We start from the raw sequence: 18,990 nt of genomic DNA, 5'->3' as shown, positions 1-18,990 counted from the left end.
ACCGGCCACTTGTTTAGATTCAGTGCCGCTCTCCTCCCCCGGCGCAGATGTGCATGCAAAAGAGCTTTGATGAAATCCCACCAGATGATTGCAGATCTAATGAGGGCAGATTGTGCTGCACGCTGCTCTAATTGATCATTATGGTGCGATAAGATAAGAATCGGTGTAGATGGATGCAGCAATCGAGTTTCCTCCTCCGGCCGTGAAGGTAATGCTTCATAGAGCTGGTGGCTCGGCAGAAGAAGCCAGGAGAAGGTTTGCATCCACACTCTGAGCCAGCGGCTGCTCCTATTGGTCTGTAGATCTCCAGAAGTCGCCCTGAGAATAGAGATAATAGAGATGGAGATAAGTGTTTCATTCTTAATGGAGAATAGACGATGTTTGCATTTAGACTTGTTTCCACACAATGTCCACATTCTTTTATTACTTAATTTCTCAAAAATGTGTCTAGAATCTGTAAATCAGACACATACATGTTAAAGATCCAACCCTGACATCTCAAATTCATTTTCTCCTAGTTCATCATCGTGGTTACATTTCTGTCGATCAGATAAAATGACAGTCACCAAATGTATAAAACTATAATCCACTTCTGGTTGTGTTTCAGTTTAGGGCTTATTATAATAACACGGAGAATCAAGTTTTCTGTTAATATTAAGATGTTACTTCTCACATATCTTTCTCCTGACGTTGCCCTGATGATCTGTCATATTCTCATCCAATCAGAATCCCAGATGACGAGTTGATAAATCTAGTGGACGACAGATTCTATTTGAGATTTGAAAGAAAATTGTCGTTCAGATTTGAACTTGGTGAATTCACAGTAAAGGAATAAATGTGCGTTTTATTACAACACAGAGGCTTCACTCGATCTGCCAGGAGACGGGTGTGTAAACATCCCATAGGGCTGTTAGGGAACCAAGGGATGGGTCAAGGGGGGGGGGGGTGGAGTAAGATGATGAGTTTAGTGTTTGGGGGGGGGGGGGGGGGGGGGTTACTGAGCAGCTATGTCCATCTTGCTGTCCTTCCTTCTTTGTCTGTCTCTCATGTGGATGTTTTTTTCCCTGTTTCTACCAAACCCCCTCTCTCTTGTCCTGTGTCTGTTTGTCGCTCTCTCTCTTTCTCTCTCTCTCTATCAATGTGTGTCTATGTCTCCTTCCCTACCTTCCTCCTCTTCCTCCTCGTCCTCCTCGTCCTCCTCGTCCTCCTCTTCTCCTGTCTCTGTCTCTCTTCCTGTCGCTGTCACTGACTCTCGCTGTCCCCACCTTCGTTGAAACTCGACAGGACCAGCACCCGGTAAAGTGTCATCCTCCTCTTCCTCCTCTTCCTCCTCCTCCTCCTCCTCCGCTCTGTCCCCTGCTCTTCATCACCGGGTCAAACAGGCTTCTCTCTCTTTCTTTCTTTGTTCTTCTGGTCGTTCGTCCTCATTGGCGCCGTGACGTTCATACCACACAGGAAACCATCCTCACGTTCAGTCCTGCAGGGGCTGAGAGTCTGAAACTCAAAACCCTGTAGTTCTTATAATCCACATCACCGTCCACTCGAGGATCTCTTCAGGCGAAGGGACAGTTCTACGACACGTGGCGCTCTCACACGTTAACCTCCAGACTCAGAGATGCTGCTGTCGTTGAGCTGGTGTGTGTGCGTGCATGTGTGTGTAGCAGGAATGTCGTTAATTCCAAACACCTATGGCCTCGCTGGGCTTTACTCTAATACTCTCAAGCTGCCCTGATAGAGAGAACTCAGTCCTACTCAGCTTCAGAGGAGGAAGGCCTATTGATCGAGTCTCTCACACACACACACACACACACACACACACACACACACACACACACACACACACACAAACATGTAGAACTGCAGAGGCTCAGACTCAATCAATCAGCCTTGAATTGAATTGTCTTAGGTTTTCTGCCACGGGAGCTGAGTTCATAGTTAAAGCGCGAGCCTTGATGGACGACCTCTCCTCTTGGCAGCCGTCCACACGCCTCCTGCCTCGTTTCTTGTTTTGTTCTTTATTTTGAAAATGGCCCATCCGCTTACAGTAAAGATCAACTCGGCTATTTACTCCCTTGACAGCCCGAGTCCTCCTCACTGATAGTGGTTCATGTACAAATCACGAGCACGAGGCTCGGTTGTGATTTGTACATTCACTCGTTTCCTCCGGTCGCTCTCACGGCTCGTTTGAACTTTGCCGATGCTTGTGTGTCTTGTGACATCACAAGCTCCGAGAGTCTCACATAGCCTCGCTCTCCTGGCCACGCCTCCTTCGAGTCGGGGTCGCCAAAGAAAAGCACGGTAACATTTTCCAGAAGCTTGGGAGGAGACGGAGAAGGAGGCTATGTGAGACGTGTCCGAATCCAGACTCAGGATTATTGTGACATAATCCGAACCATGTGATGAATTAACTTCATGTGTCCACTTGTCAAAACTCCCATTTGCCTCCGAAGAACTGAACAGCGTGTCACTGAAAAAGAAAGAAAGAGGTTTGGCCGGGCACTCTGCCGGGAGTTGCCTGTCGGTATGGAATGAGTGAGTGTCTCCTGTGTGACGATTACGATAAGTGATGAAACAGATGCTGCTGCTTCTCGATGTCCATGAAACCAGACGGTCAGGAAGCTGATCGCTCTTCACCCGGTTTCATGTCCGACGCACACGGGACGCAGAGTCTTTGTCCTGCAGCAGAAGAGACTGAGAGCTGATTGTCCACACGAGTGAAATGTGTGACACAAGATGTCCCATCGTGTGTTGTTTGACTGTAGAGTTCATGTTTGAGATGAAGTCCAGCACATACCTCCACCCCCCCCCCCCTCACCCCCTTTCTATCCATATGATAGTTGACCATAGGGTTGGGTAAAGAGTGGATTGTTCCATCTCCTCATTCCTCGGCTCCGCTCTCTATCTTCCCCTGACGCTGTTGTTGTTGTTGTTCCCTGGCTGAACTGTAGGGGGAGCAGCAAGGGCAAAGACATCAGTACGATCAAGTCCCTTCGAGTGCTGAGGGTGCTGCGTCCTCTGAAGACCATCAAGCGTCTCCCCAAGTTAAAGGTACGACTCAGGACATCAGAGGGTGCGTCTCTTCACCCCAAAGCCGAATTCCCCCCCACGCCATACCCTGACGTGCACCTCCCTAAACCTACAACTACGCATCGAGGCCACGCAGAACGCAGGAGCTGTGATTGGTCCGCTTGGTCGAAACCGCATCTCCGGCAGACCCGCCGCCATTTTTCGAATTGAGTAGAAGAAACGAACACGTCCTTCTTTTCCTCGTTAGAATTCTTTAAGAAAAAGTAGCTGCTCTTCAACGTCAATCAGCTACAACACAACCCGTGAGAACTTGTTAGGAAGTGCACCAGAAATCGGAAGACACCCAACACCCACACAGAAACTCTACCGCCACTAGTGTCTCGGTGGTGTAATTGCAGCGCCAGTCACACACACAGCTACACACAACTAGGATGCTCGGCCTCGTGCGTAGTTTCAACACAAAAGCGTGAATCAGCCTGAACCCTGGAAGCTAATTTTCAGGGTTACAGGAATGTTCAGGAGACTGACTCGTCACCATTAGTAATTTTTATATTTATAAGATAAGATGAGATAATCCTTATAAGCCTAGAATATGAATAAATAAAGATAATACAAGAATACAATTGAATAAAAAAGAAATGCATAAGAACACAAAAACAGAAAATATACTTTATACAGTGCAGATAACATTGAATCAAATGAAATGTTGTGATATATTACTACATAATCGACAGAGCAGCAATATGGCTCAACCGAAGATATATAATATATATGTAGATATGAAGTATAATAGGACCAAAGTACAGTACAATACACAATGGAATATGGAGTACTAAGAGTAATGCTGCTAATATTACTATTGACACTACATACAGTGATAGTTATGATTCAAACATATATTTGTACCCTGCATAACAGCCTCAGATAGATATTATAATAACACTCAGCCTGAAGGAGTAACTGGTGAACTTCTCCCCGACAGGCCGTGTTTGACTGTGTGGTCAACTCCCTGAAGAACGTGCTGAACATCTTGATCGTCTACATGCTCTTCATGTTCATCTTCGCTGTCGTGGCCGTTCAGCTGTTCAAGGGTCGATTCTTCTACTGCACGGACGAGTCCAAAGAGTTTGAGCGCGACTGCAGGTCAGTGACCACTGGACTCCAGCTGCTCGGCTCCTGAGCACAAACATCAGTCCATTGAATCAGCTGAAAACAAACTAGAACACTGTGTGGAGAACTGATTCATTGTTTCAGTCATTTTTCAAGCAAAGACAAATTCATTTAGTTGTTGTAAACCTAATATTTCTTGGTATTTAGACGTGATTTGGAAAAACCTTTAAGACTATAACATTACCAGATAAATTGATGTTTAATAAATTATTAGTCGCAGCCCGGTCAAATCCCTTTGTTGATCCGAACTCTTATAAAAACACTTGTTTGTTTTGTTGCTTTATTAAATTAATTGTTCTCGTGCATTAACTTGTTAAATAAAGTTTATTTTTCAACCGGTTTCTGGAAGTATTGTTAGTCGTATATCAAAAGTAGAACAAATACCAGTAAAGATTCATTAAGTTTCACTCAGTAGTTTTTTAATCATAACTTTTGGATCTTTTCCAATTTTAACATATTTTGCATTTTATATAAATTGCAGCAGGTACTTCAAAATTACAATAAAAAAATTAATAATGCCCAAAACCACAACGTTTTTGCATAGAGAGTTTTATTGTTTTCTTTATTTTATATGATACTTGATCATTTCATGACAAATACTTTGCACGTGAGAAATGTTTTGATGAGATGTGTGGAAACTGTGGATGTGAAATAGATTTAAAGAGATTTAAAAAAAATACATAGTCCTCGGATGATTGTGTCAGGCAGATGCTGCCACCTAGAGGACAACATGAGAAGCAAACACTCTACAGGACCAACTCTGAACCTCTCGCTCTGAACTACAAACAATAATAGAAATGTAGTTTTTAAGTTTTTAAGTTTTTCACGATGGAAACTTGTTCCTTCAGGGGCGAGTACCTGGTGTATGAAAGAGACGAGGTTAAAGCGCAGAAGCGGGAGTGGAAGAAGTACGATTTTCACTACGACAATGTGGCTTGGGCCCTGCTCACCCTCTTCACTGTCTCGACTGGAGAGGGGTGGCCACAGTGAGTAGAACACATACACACACACACACACACACACACACACACACACACACACACACACACACACACAGCTTTAAACAACAGCTGTAACCAGGCATTTCAGGGTCACATGTTTGAAATTATAAGTGATGGGTTATTTCAAATTGAAATAAGACAAACATACTGTTAAAAAGACAAATCTATTTATGATTTTCATTTTAATTTGTTCATATCAAAATAAATGTGTTGATATATTTGTCCTTGTTTCAGTGTCATGTGTCTAACGTTCTTCTATCCTGTCTCTTCCCTGTCGCAGGGTGTTAAAACACTCTGTGGACTCCACTTATGAGAATCAGGGTCCTAGCCCGGGTTACAGGATGGAAATGTCCATCTTTTACGTGGTGTACTTCGTAGTCTTCCCCTTCTTCTTCGTCAACATCTTCGTGGCTCTTATCATTATCACCTTCCAGGAACAGGGGGACAAGATGATGGAGGATTACAGTTTAGAAAAGAACGAGGTGAGGGACGAGGCTGCTTGAATCTTCTGTTGTGTTCTGGTGTTTTGTTCTCGAGCCCTCACACTCGTCTCCTCTCCTCCCACAGAGAGCCTGCATAGATTTCGCCATAAATGCCAGGCCTCTCACCCGCCACATGCCCAAGAACAAACTGAGCTTCCAGTATCGCATGTGGCAGTTCGTGGTATCTCCGCCCTTCGAGTACAGCATCATGGCTCTGATCGCGCTCAACACCATCGTCCTCATGATGAAGGTACGAGTCTGGATGAGGTTGATATATTGTGTTTGCTGAGCAGATTTTGATTATCAGCCGTAATGTTTTAACCATCCAAGGTAGACTCACAAAAAAACACAGTAAACACAGGTTTTTATTGACCAGTATGGTCAATTGACACACCCGGGGGGGGGATTTGGCAGAAGTTTGTGACGTTGACCGTGACGAACACTGGAAAGAAAGTAATGGTGGGACTCTGATTAGCGTTTGCTGATTTCGGTGTAACCGCTGCACCACCGTGCCACCACTGCAACAATACAAACACAGATTGTGGCCGTGAAAGCAGAGGGGAAAAACTTGAGAAGGTTAGATTCTCTCTGTCGGGTTCTGATAACGCTTTTAACAAAACCTGGCAGCCTTTCTTAGAGTACTTAAACAGCACTACTATTCACCCTGAAAGTGACTAGATGCCCCCCCCCCCCCCCCCCCCCCAAACTCTGTACTATTTACTACTCTATTATCTCAACAACTAATTTCTTTTCTTTTTTCTTTTTTCTTTTTTCTTTTTTCTTTTTTCTTTTTTCTTTTTTCTTTTTCTTTTTTATGTAATGTAAAGTATGTTTTGGTTTAATTATGTATTTATTTTGCTTTTTTCTTGTCAGTGGGTGGGAAGGGTTAGTTGTGGGTTATGGAGTCCGTTCTGGCACCCTACTGCTATTCTCTACCTATAACATTTTTTGTATACACTGTATGTGTGAATTATTGCTGTATGTGAACGGAAAAAAAAAACAATAAAAAGATGTGTAAAAAAAAAAAAGAAAGCAGAGGGGAAGAAGTGTGGACCTAAAACTTGGTATTGATTTTCTTTTGTGTCTAACTTCTGTGTTCTCATTGCCTCTCTGCCTTTGTCTTTGGGCGTCCACAGTTCAACGGTGCATCGCCTGTCTTCAATGACGTCCTGAAGTACCTGAACATCGTGTTCACCACCTTCTTCTTCATGGAGTCGATCCTCAAAACCATCGCGTTTGGCCCTCTGGTAAAATCCACAAACATGCAGCAGCGACACGCGCACTCCTCCAGCGGGTTGACCCAGACTATCTATTATTCATTTATAAAGCAGGTTATTTTGGTAGACAGATCTAGAGCGTGTTCCCTCCTGTCCCTGAACAACCCGGAACCTAACGTGCACAGCAAGTCACGCTATCAGCCTCCTTCCAGCCTAACAACACCACCAGGGGTCAGGGTCGCGTCCCTCACCAGGCCCTGGATTCAGATGGGGGACGGATCCAGTTGACGACCTGTTGTGTCTCTCTCGTCTTCTCACTCATCTCGAACTGTTCTCTCTCTCTCTCTCTCTCTCTCTCTCTCTCTCTCTCTCTCTCCCTGCAGAATTACTTCAGAGACGCCTGGAACATCTTTGATTTTGTGTCCGTCCTTGGAAGCGTCACTGACATATTAGTGACAGAACTATGGGTAAGTGCCTCTGGGAGTTCGGACAAAGTGACACACGTCGCTTGTTTTTCTCATGACACTGGTTTGGTGGACTCAAAGGAAAACATCAGCCTTGTTGTCAGTGATGAAACCAGTGTTTTGATAGATCTTTGCTTTTGGTTAGAAATGATCCAACCACAGATTCAGTCAATCTGTCGTTTCTAACTCCCTAAAGCCACCGGGGCATGCAAAATGTTTCTGGGCTGAATTTTCCTTTTAGGTCAGTTAGGTGACGTCTGTAAACCAGTGTCCATCGCATCTTGTAGACACACACACACTCAGAGGTGCTCAGAGGTTGAAAAAGGAAGAACTGCAGAGGGAAACATCTGGTCTGGCTCTGAGGTGACAAACCCACATGGCACAGTGACCCCTTGTGGCCAGACTCGCTGTTTCCTGCTGATCATATTTACCAGAGGAGAGGGACCGATCCAATCTGACTTGTATGTATGAATATCGGTTTGTTTGGCGTGATGAGCCACCACGTGTAAATGTCACCAGGGTTTTGAACCGATCCTTTAAAACAAACATGATTCAGTAGTTAATTTCACCCTCAATATGACCTGTGTGTGTCTATATGATGCCTGTACATTATCCCGTGGAGGATTTTGTTAAAAAAAAAAAAATCTAAATTAGTTGTGGACACTATTTCCAACACAAATCCTTCAAATGTCTCGTTGTGGAGCGACAATGTGACCTTGGATTGGTGTGACTTTACTTTTGTTCTCTGTGTGTGTGTGTGTGTCACTTTGTTTCCTTTCCTACACATGAGATGAATGTGATCAGTGACATAAGAATCCATATAGTTCACTGGCGACCCCCTCTCTGTTGTCCAGCGTGACCTGAGCCACACGTGACACTTCTTAACAAACCTCTCTGACTTGTTCTGAAGTCTTACTCACACTGGATCAGCTGTAACTGTGCTAATCACTGTGTTTCCAGACGATCACCGACGCCTCCAGGAAACTAAACGAGCGTCTCAGCTCTGTGACATTAACTGACCTGTTTTCAGCTGATTATTTCAGACGTCCAATCGATTCCCTGTCTGCTCAGTGTCGTCATGCAGCGGCGAACCTGCAGGTTTTTTTTTTTTACGGCACTGAAATCAGAAGCAATAATCGTCTCCTCGGGTTTTACTCAACTGATTGAAAGAAGCAATAATCCAAACTAATCAGAGCAAATTCTCTTAAATTCAAAACTGGAATGGCCCTCAGTGCATCTCCAGGGGTGAAAACATAACCTCATCGGTGGAGATGATGACTTAAGGATAAGTTTTCAGATATGAACTCCCGGAGATTGTCCACACAATCAGAACTGGAGATTCTCTGAGTCAGACTCGTTCACAACAGCAGGAAAATCTTCAGATGAAGAAATTACTCAGGATTCCGAAATCGCGGAATTTAAAATAACACTATAAATGTGTATTATTTATTTAATATTGCACAAACACTGCAAATGCTTCACTATGGAAAGGTTCATTTTGTAACTTAAAACACACGTTAGCGGTGAATTTAAATGGGGGGGGGGGGGCTGAACCACCTGATGTTGCTCACATACTCTTGTTGTTGATGTTGTTGTTGTTGTTGTTGTTGTTGTTGTTGTTGTTGACTTGAAGTTGTGTTTCACTGCCTTTTATGACGACGCCCATAATGATTCCGTCTTCCTCTTCTATCTCTTCACATGCTTTCTTTAAAACCTCTCTACTTTGTTGGCCCCTCCCCCCCCTCCTCCTCCTCCTCCTCCTCTGATAAAATCCATCCAATCAAAATGCACTATGAAATCCTTCATCGTGTTCTCTCCATCCGTGCTGCGCCATGACATGTGGTGGTGGTTCTGTGATGATGATGATGATGATGATGAATATAATGATGGTGATGGTGTGCGTTCCCCCCCCCCCCACCACCCAACCACCCCCCAATAAAACACCAAATCTCACCAAAAAAATCACAATGTGCTACAACTTACCACAAAACAACACCACCTCCTCCCCATTCATCCTTCTACATCTTCGCACATGTAGAATCTGGTTGGTTTGTAATTTATCTCTCAGAGCTTTATGCTGCATCGTCATTGGTCATGTGTACCCCCTCCCTCCCCCAATCACCCACTCCCCCAGATCTTAACCTTTGACCCCAGTGCATGCGCTTCTCTGGATGACGACCTTTAAAATTCCTTGATTTGACGACAGAGCGAGAGGCTCATTATTAGTGTAAGATAATGTTTATGTTTGGATCATATTTAGTTCCCTAGAAAGGTAGATCATGGTAACTTATTCTGAAACTGCTCTGGAGCAAAACCTGGCAATGACCAAACTACTGGCCAATCAGATCACTGGAAAACAGGAGTCATCGATCTATAGGATCCTGACAGGGACAAAAGTAGTTTAGAAATAATAAAAGTCAGCAGATATTTTTATAAATAGCTGGAGTAGTTTCACCGTTTCTGGAGGGAAAGTTTATCACAACGTTTTAATGCATCATAACTATTATAGCTTCATTTGAATTCAACAAAGATTCTTTGATATGGAAAGTTAGTTTGAAAGTTTCAAAATAAAATCGCTCACACTCTTAGTGCAACTGAATAAGTGAACGTGTGAATTAGAATTTATGATCTGTGCTCGACAGCCGCTGCCCCCTGCTGGTCTGCATGTAGGCCAGTTTTTACCATGAAGAACGTATGCTGCCATGCCAGTCCAAGCCATGCCAAGCCATGCTAAGTCAAGCCAAGCCATGCCATGCCTGCACTGAGGCTGATTGCTACTTCCTCCTTTCTCCTCTCCCTCCTCTTCCTCCTCATGCTCCTCTACCCCCCTTGCCTGTCAACCAAAAAACACCAGGTTCTCACCGGGGAGAGTTCGGCTGTTTTGTATTTAAATAAATCCAAAACTGGGGGTAAAAAAATTACGATTTTTACGAGGCTACTAAACTGGATTCCAGCTCCAAGAATCATATTTTGGGATTTTAATAGTGACCTGTTTTTATCCTCGTAACATGAGGGTATTATAAAGTGCACATGCACACATAGATATATCATTTACGTACAGTAGAGGAATCAGAAACTGTAAACGCTGCATTTTAAATAGTCAGCGAAAGAATAATAAATGTGCAAAGGATTGACTGAAGGTGAACTTCAGTGATTCATGGACCTGAATCCCAGTTTCAACTGGTTTTGACAAATATTTTAAACAATATTTGGAAGAATCATAAGTGAAACGAGACCCCAAGCCATGCTCTTATCTCCAAAAGAATGTGTGCGTGTGTGTGTGTTTGTGTGTGTGGTTGACAGGCACAGTGCACTGTGCTCCATCTTGTGTGCCCTGCCTGCCCCCCCACCCCCCACCCCCCCCAGAGATCAGTGCATTTGGTCCTAAAGAAGCGTCCTGCTGTACCAGATTGGATGATGACCTTTAGACTCTTTGACTTATAATTTTCCTTATTTCCTTCTCTTTTCTTTTTCTTTGTCTTTTGACCTTTTCTCTCATTTCAATTTGTATCTTCTCCTCAGTGTCATTATGTTTTCAGTTGTGGTTTATTTGGTTTTGACTCCCCCCTCCCCCCCCCCCCCCCCCCCTCTCTCTGTCCTCTCCTTCCTCCGCTGTTGTTTTTGGTTTTTGTGTTTAGCAGAGGGAGGTTGTGCAGGTTTGTTGTGTTTTGTGAAACTGATTTTCATCCCTTGGTCTCTGCTGTAGGATAATTTCGTCAACCTGAGCTTCCTGAGGCTGTTCAGGGCAGCTCGCCTCATCAAGCTGCTGCGACAGGGAGAAACCATTCGCATCCTGCTGTGGACCTTTGTCCAGTCCTTCAAGGTCTTCACGTGTTCACACAACGCACACACACACACGTTCAATCCCCGGCTCAGTTCACGCCTCTGACCAACATTTCTTCTTCTGCTCTTGTAGGCTCTGCCGTATGTGTGTCTGCTCATCGCCATGCTCTTCTTCATCTACGCCATTATCGGCATGCAGGTGAGCTCTGACAACCAACCAGTGTCGATCTCTATTCCTCCACGCTTGTGTTTTCAGGAACATCTGAAAGGAATTTCTTCAAATTTCCTTGTGCTCAAGGATGAACTGATTACATTTTGGTGTTCAAAGTTCAGAGGTCAAGGTCGTTGTGACTCTGGGAAACACAACAGCTCAGAAACAACCTATTCCCTGGTCTTATTTGCCTTGTTCCTGTTTTAAGCATGTAAAGCGCTCTGTAACTGTATTTTGTGTGTGTGTGTGTGTGTGTATGTGTGTAGTTGTTTGGTAACCTGGCCCTGGAGCACGAGGAGGGAGAAAGTGCCATCAATGAGCACAATAACTTCCAAACCTTCATCATGGCCCTCATGCTGCTGTTCAGGTGAGCCCTCCCACTTCTTCTTCCGTCTCTCACTTTACAATCCGCTCTCCGTGCTTCAGTCTTCTTGACCTCGCTGCGTGTTTCCCCCCCCCCCCCCCCCCCCCTTGTGCAGGAGCGCCACTGGCGAGGCGTGGCACGAGATCATGTTGGCCTGTCTGGGTGGTAAAGAGTGCGACCCGGAAACAGGAAACACGGAGCCAGAGTGTGGCAGCGTCTTCGCTTACACCTACTTTGTCTCCTTCATCTTCCTCTGCTCTTTCCTGGTGAGAAAAACACACAGGAAATGACACGTTTCAACCAGTCGGAAAACAGACAAACGAGAACTTGTAAACTGACGCAACATTAGTTGTGAACAGGAGAAAAGTTCCATCGATGCAGTAATAATAATAAAGAAAGTACTTTTTATTCGTGTTGCGCTTATCGAGGAAACTCAAAGACACTTAAAAAGGATTTAAGGAGAATAAAAAGAATGATTAAAATACCACAGACATATTGAAAGCAGTTCTGTTTCGCAGTACTGCAGCTGGCCACCAGGGGAAGATTGTTAGGATCGCATGCCATATTAAGAAATCATGATATTGAAAGCAGTCCTGTTTCGCAGTACTGCAGCTGGCCACCAGGGGAAGATTGTTAGAAACGCATGCCATATTAAGAAATCATGTGTTTGTGTTGTGTAAAAATGGATGTTGACTCTAAGTCCTGAAAGTGAAGCCAATGCGGAATTGCCTGAAACCTGTATTCTGTCAAATGACCAGCAGAGGACGCCATCTTCTTTTGTTTTCATGCGCGTGTCATCGTTTGAACTTGACGAGAAAGACCTTGGTGTGAGTGTGTGTCTGTTTGTCTCTGCTCCAGATGCTGAATCTGTTTGTGGCTGTGATCATGGACAACTTCGAGTACCTGACCAGAGACTCGTCGATCCTGGGGCCGCATCACCTGGACGAGTACGTAAGGATTTGGGCCGAGTACGACCCGGCCGCCTGGTGAGTAGCGAGCACGCAAACACACACTCTCTCATTTTCACACACACACACACACACACACACTTTAGAAAATCCCACAGAACCACGCAAAGGCAGAAACACACACGTGAAAACAGCAAATACACAATCTTACCAACTACAGACTTGTGTAGCATAAAACTGACTCAGACGTGTCCACAGACACTTTCATGCTGAATGTATCGTTGCTCTTAACCCTTGACTTTCTCTCCCGTCCTGAAAACGGGGCAAAGCCGGGCGTCACGGTGCAACAGGAAGTGCATCACAGGGTGACAGACGTTAAAAAGTGGGCCGGTTAAAACGGACACGTCTGAGAGAAAAGAACGATCCAACTCTCTCCCTCTCTCTCTCGCTCTATGAACTTTCTTTCTCCGATTGCACTTTTTGGTGCACAGTTGAGATGAATGTAGTAACCCTCTCCTCCTCCTCTCCTCCCCCTCTCTGAGGAGAGTGTGTGTGACTGAGCATGCACCTTCTTTTAATCTTAGTGTAAATAAATGTACTCTCCTTTTCTACCTTTCCTCTCTCTCTCTCTCTCTCGCTCTCTCTCTCTCTCTCTCTCTCTCTCTCTGTGACCTGTGTGCTCCCTCTCCTAACCTTCCCTCCTTGTATTTTTCTTGCAGCGGGCGCATACATTATAAGGATATGTACAGTTTATTGAGAGTTATCTCCCCTCCCCTGGGCCTTGGCAAGAAATGCCCACATAGGGTGGCCTGCAAGGTTTGGAACAAACCCCTAAAGCACAAACTTTAACACAACCTGCTCGCCTTTAAGAGACTGGAATGAATGTCGCTCTTTATCACTTTTAGAACCAATTCTCTCCTACTTCAAACTTCATTTGGTCTGTTTCTGTTTGGGTTTGCATTATCCAGTTGTTTTAATCTCATTTCACCATTGAATCATTTAGTTTTCTTCGGGGAGGGGGTTTCTGTTGTATTTGCATTCTGTCATGACAATGAGAATGTTTGGGACAATGCAGAAAATGCACACACACACAATCTTGTACACGCACACACACACACACACACACTGGTAGTGGTGTGTGAAGCATGAAGTGGTGCACTGCACTCGCTGCTGTCTCCTGACTGAACGCTGGGGAAGTTACACTGATGTGCTCACGTTTAATTCACTGCGATGTAAACACCAGAGTCTGGACTCTTTTCTTTCTGCTTGCTTTCTGATTTTTGCCTGAGCAGCGAACAGTCGAGCACTGTGCATCGTTCTTGTTTGGGGTTGGGTGGGGGGGGAGTGGGGGGGGGGGGGGGGGTCTGACTCCATGCTGTTCTGCAGCCATGTGTCACGGAGGCTCCAGAGTCTGTAGACTTTGACTCATGCAACCGATTCCTCCGGAGCTGCTCAGTCCCACCAGGTGATATTTATTTATCTTGTTCTCACATGATAAATATTGTGTGCACAAGTTAATTTAATACAAATTCATATACGTCTCTCTTATGAGAGAATTCAAGTTTCATTCACATAATGAACTTCTTGCTGCTCCTCAACAGGAAACATTGGCTGCACATAAGTTAACTTGTTCTCACGAGGTAATTATCGAATCATCAAATTTATATCTTGTCCGCAAAATATATTTATCCTGCGCGAAGAATTTAAAATGATGAATAAATTTCACCTGTTGGGACCTTCGAGGCTCCACAGACTCTGATGACTCTGGTGCCTCCATGGTTTGTAAAGAGCTGTGCTCAGCGATATACGTACGATACCATTTTAAAATTTGTAGTTTCCACAACTGACTCTAGAATCGTATTCCTTAGAAAGATAAAAGATTCCATGCTGAATAGCCTTGTTCCTGAATATCGACAGCAAAAGTCAGATTAAAAAAGAAAATCCTGCGCATTTGGACCTTAAGGATTCAAGGACTGAAAATAATGCTGTAGGCCCGTTTCAAGTCCTCATGAAGACGGCACCCAACAGTGCACAATGTAATGTGACTTAAATATAAAACAAGCAACTACAAAGACTAATTTCTGCAAAATCAATCCAGATATAAAAATGTTTCAACCCGATATACTGTCGTTAAATAAAGCCGTTCCTAATTACATTGACTTTACTTTTCCTGAGTAGATTGGTTATGAAAGCAGTGAGCTTGTGTTGCCTCGACAAACCTTTAGTGGAAAACAGACCTCAACAACTAAAATGATACGACCAGACAGCCTCTGTTTGTGGCTCTGAGGAAGTTAAAGGGTAGGGTGTGTGTGTGTCTTTGTGTGTGAGTGCGCATGGGTGTGTGTGTGTGTGCGTGTGGGGTTTGGGCCAGGGGCTCTGGACATATAAAGGTCTTGTGTCCACCAGGTTCTGTTCCTCTTGAATGTTGACAGATGCTCGTGGGAAGAATCATTGTTCTTCACGTCTGCGTTTGTAAAGACCTTTTTAAAGCTCCTGCAGGTTTTGGCTTCAAGAAAAGAAAAGGTTAAAGGTTCAGGCTGTCGAATCTAGTGACATCTAGTGGTGAAGTGGCATGTTGCAGCCGAATACCCCTCACCTCACCCTCCTTTTCCTAAAATGAAAACAACATGGCCGCCTCCGTGGAGAGGTCTCGTTACCGATGTAAATTTAAAGTTTTTAAATGTAAAGGACCAATTCTAGGGTACCTTTCAACTAAATCTTACACTCTGAGCCATTGAAGGGACAGATCACCTACATCCCAACAACCTTGGAATCAACACACACACACACACAGAAAAAAAACACACACACACACACGTACACAATTTAAGTAGCACCCTTATTCCTGTTTATAGGGACATTTATAGATTATGCTGAGCAATACTGTTTCTCTGAGTCATGTCCATCTGAGATCTTTACTTTAGCCAACCCCAGCTGCCACGAGGGGGTCGGGGAACCCGCAGGGCCGACTGCTTCCAGACATGCAGGTAGACACAGGAAGAACATGCAAACTCCATGTCATAGAATCATAGCCCGTTATCAAACAGCCCGACACCATCAGAGTGACCTTTTCTGTGACACGGCTGAACTGACCTTCTCGAAGCCAAAACCTACAGGAGCTGTCGGGGAACCAGGATCAGTGAGGTCTCCTGGGAACATCTGGGCAGCTGTGAGGTCCCTGGTGGACACGCAGCCTCAGTTGCAGACTGCATTGACTCGTCCCTGTGACACCGACCTCTGCAGCGGTGCTTTTCTTTGCCTGCCAGAAGCTCCGCTGCCACTTCTATACGAGCGGCGAAAGAGGGCGAAGACCAAAAAAACCAACAACTCCCCTTTTCACCTCGCATAGAACGGCATCTGAACAACTAACTAAATAACACCTCCTCCTCCAGCCCTCCCCTTCTCCCCCAGCCTCTCTCCCCCCTCCTTCCCTCTCCTCTCCCGTACTTTATGACAAACCAGAGTAGAAGCCACGAAACACCCCCCCCCCCCCCCTCGTTCTATCTCTTTCTCTCTGTCTCTCACCACAGCAACCACATGTCCACAGCGATCAAAACAATAACCTCTGTGTATTTGTTCCCTCCCCCTCTTCCTTTCCTTTGTCACTTTCTTTCTGTTTCCCCCCTCGTGTCTCACCCCCCCCCCGGAACACACCTGTGTGCGTCTGCGTCCCCCCCCCCCCCCCCCCCCCTCGACCCTCACTGTTTTTCCTTTCTTTCGTTGTCACGTCGTCCGTCTTCGTTTGTCCTGTCTGTTGTGTGTGTGTGTGTGTGTGTGTGTGTGTGTTGGCGTGCGGCTGTGTGAATCCATGTGTGTGTGTGTGTGTGTGACCTGTGTGTGTTTGTGGCCACCCCAGCGGCCGGATCAGTTACACAGACATGTATCAGATGCTAAGACACATGTGTCCGCCGCTAGGCCTTGGGAAGAGGTGTCCCGCCCGGGTCGCCTATAAGGTAGACTCGCCCCCCACCTTACCCCTCCACCACGACCACTCCCACCTCCTTCTCCTCGCTCCCCTCTCCCATCATCCTTTTCTCCCACCCCCCCCCCCCAACCCTCTCCCCTCCCATCTCCGTCCTCAGACCTCCCCATCGCTGGGGAGGAGAACCTCTCCTCTCTCACCTGTTGAAGTCCCCCACCCCGAGTCTCTCCTCCTCCTCCTCCTCCTCCTCCTCCTCCTCCTCCATCCCACCCCTCCTCCTCCCAGCGGTGTTCTCCTCATTGTCTGTCAGTGGTGGTTGTGGTGGTGGTGGTGAGCGCTGTCCTCTCTTCTCTCTCTCCGACCGCGGGGATTGAGGGATGGGCTTTTTTTTTTTGTCATCGTGCAGTGAAGTGAAGTGATAGTGGAGTGGTAGTCAGTCCTCTTTTCTTTTTTATCCTTTTCCTCCCGTCAGGCCGCAGGAGTGAGGGAACAGAGGAGGCTTTGCCAGTCCCTCTGCATCCTGCACGGACGCATGCACGCACACAAACACACACCAGAAAACCAGAGATAGAGCATAAATCTGACTCTTTGAAAGAAATAACTCTTCTTTCAAATTATTTGAAATGACATCTGCATATTTTCATATCTTCTAGAAATAAGTGCACAAACTATGAAGTAAACTTCCATGGTAATCATGTCTATGCAGCCTGATTTGTTCAAGAGTTGTTATAAATAAAATATACACCAAATTTTTGTGCAAAAGAAACTAATATTATAAATAAAACCTAATATTCGGCCACATTTTCTCAATAATTGCGACATGATTATTTTCAGTATATCATAAACATCCTGCAAATAATGTCAATGACCGCAGGTGATTAACTTTGTGACCGCTACTTAAATAATAATAAACACACTTTACAGAAGCCGTTGTTTCTCAGTTTTAATCATAAATAATTTATCTATTAACTCAAATAAATATTTTTTCATTCAGGCTTATTTTCACACCGTGCGACTCTTTGCTTACGATGCAGGTACAGAAGGAACGGCAAGGGTTTCTGTCTTCAGTCCTCTGAGTCTCTCATTCCTGTGGATGGCACTTTAGTGCACACATACACACATGAACACACATATACACGCTGTGCACACAACAACATAATAATGCAAAGCAAAATGAGTAGGAAGGAAGTTCTGTCCCTCAAGTTTTTTTTTTGACACCCAAGGAAACCTCAGCGTCTCTTTGTGCCTCAGACCAGCAGGGTTTGGATTTGAATCGAGCATTTCCGCATTCGCTGTCTCATCTTGTCTCTCTCAGTATAAACTCTTCTCTCTCTTTCATTCTCTCTCTCTTGTTGACATCCAGATTCACCAGGGTTACAAAAAGATGAAGTGCTTCAGGGAAGAACAAATTGTTTCTGATCATTTACATTAAGGCTAGGAGCCTCTGAAACGTAGCATCACAATGAGGAGTGTGAAGTGTGTGCATGAGCTGCCACAATGAGCTACTTAACCGACGATTGTGCCTGATGGTGCAAATACTACACATACCAATGAAGGTATTGGAAACACTCTGCCGCCATCTAGTGGTCGGAGTGGAAAATACATACTAGCCCCTTGGGACTGTGTAGCAAAGTTATTTTGAGGTATTAAGCTGTATTTGAAATACTGTTAGTATGGAACAGATATGATTGTACAGAAAACATATGTTGTTATTCAATTTCAAGCAAAAGCAGCATCAATATAATAATCCACCTACCAAAATTTGTTAAATTAAGGTTATGCCCCATTATGCCTAATGTCGCTAATTTGCCTCATACCTAAATTGATATCTATTGTATATGCTATATTGAAATGAACAATCTCCACTTAATTTATCATCTGTATGACAGGCCAAAAACACCAAAAATATTTTTTTTATATAATTGGAAATTAATTCAGGCAATAAGGGGTTAAGCTAACATCTCATCACTGGATATAAAAGATGTATAATTGGTTCTCAACTTTTCAGAAGTACGGCTGAAAGGAGTTTGATACCATCTCAGATTTATGAAGGATACGTCATCCAAAGTCTTTCTTGAGGCAGCAGTCTCTCTTCAAACAAACCAGTCACACCCAAGCAGGGAGGCTTTGATTCTCAGAGATCCTTTGATCAACATGATTCAATCAAATGAATGTAACCAGCACCAATTGTATAAATGTATCAAATCCTTACACTTATTCTGTATGTTGCCTATGATCAAATATTGCAAACACAGAACCTGGATGTCAGTCGCTCATCCACTCCTGTCTCTCAGATTTCTTTTGATCTTTTCCTTCCTACTTTTCCTTTTCTTTACTCCTCCTCCTCTTCTCCACTGTCTTATTCTACTTTTTGCGCCTTTTACGAATTTACGTTGTTATGCCTCCGAGCCGATGACACCCAGTAAACGTGCGTACATACC

At 44.5% G+C, this 18,990-nt stretch overlaps 1 protein-coding gene across 1 annotated transcript in view; it reads left to right on the top strand.

Annotated features, from left to right (window-relative positions):
• Positions 1–18,990, top strand: part of cacna1ab (calcium channel, voltage-dependent, P/Q type, alpha 1A subunit, b) — a 75,688-nt gene that overhangs the window by 33,821 nt on the left and 22,877 nt on the right. Inside the window, exons 26-39 of the mRNA XM_053418436.1 lie at positions 1,285–1,296; positions 2,949–3,048; positions 4,010–4,170; positions 5,046–5,183; positions 5,479–5,680; positions 5,766–5,930; positions 6,817–6,927; positions 7,281–7,364; positions 11,068–11,184; positions 11,278–11,343; positions 11,622–11,722; positions 11,835–11,985; positions 12,578–12,705; positions 13,347–13,443. Coding sequence (XP_053274411.1) covers positions 1,285–1,296; positions 2,949–3,048; positions 4,010–4,170; positions 5,046–5,183; positions 5,479–5,680; positions 5,766–5,930; positions 6,817–6,927; positions 7,281–7,364; positions 11,068–11,184; positions 11,278–11,343; positions 11,622–11,722; positions 11,835–11,985; positions 12,578–12,705; positions 13,347–13,443 — 1,633 coding nt within the window. The remainder of the gene's footprint in view (positions 1–1,284; positions 1,297–2,948; positions 3,049–4,009; positions 4,171–5,045; positions 5,184–5,478; positions 5,681–5,765; positions 5,931–6,816; positions 6,928–7,280; positions 7,365–11,067; positions 11,185–11,277; positions 11,344–11,621; positions 11,723–11,834; positions 11,986–12,577; positions 12,706–13,346; positions 13,444–18,990) is intronic.

This window comes from Pleuronectes platessa, chromosome 3 (assembly GCF_947347685.1).
Source record: "Pleuronectes platessa chromosome 3, fPlePla1.1, whole genome shotgun sequence".
Lineage (NCBI taxonomy): Eukaryota > Metazoa > Chordata > Actinopteri > Pleuronectiformes > Pleuronectidae > Pleuronectes > Pleuronectes platessa.
Note: the sequence above shows the minus strand (reverse complement) of the source record. Positions and strands in the feature narration are given on the sequence as shown.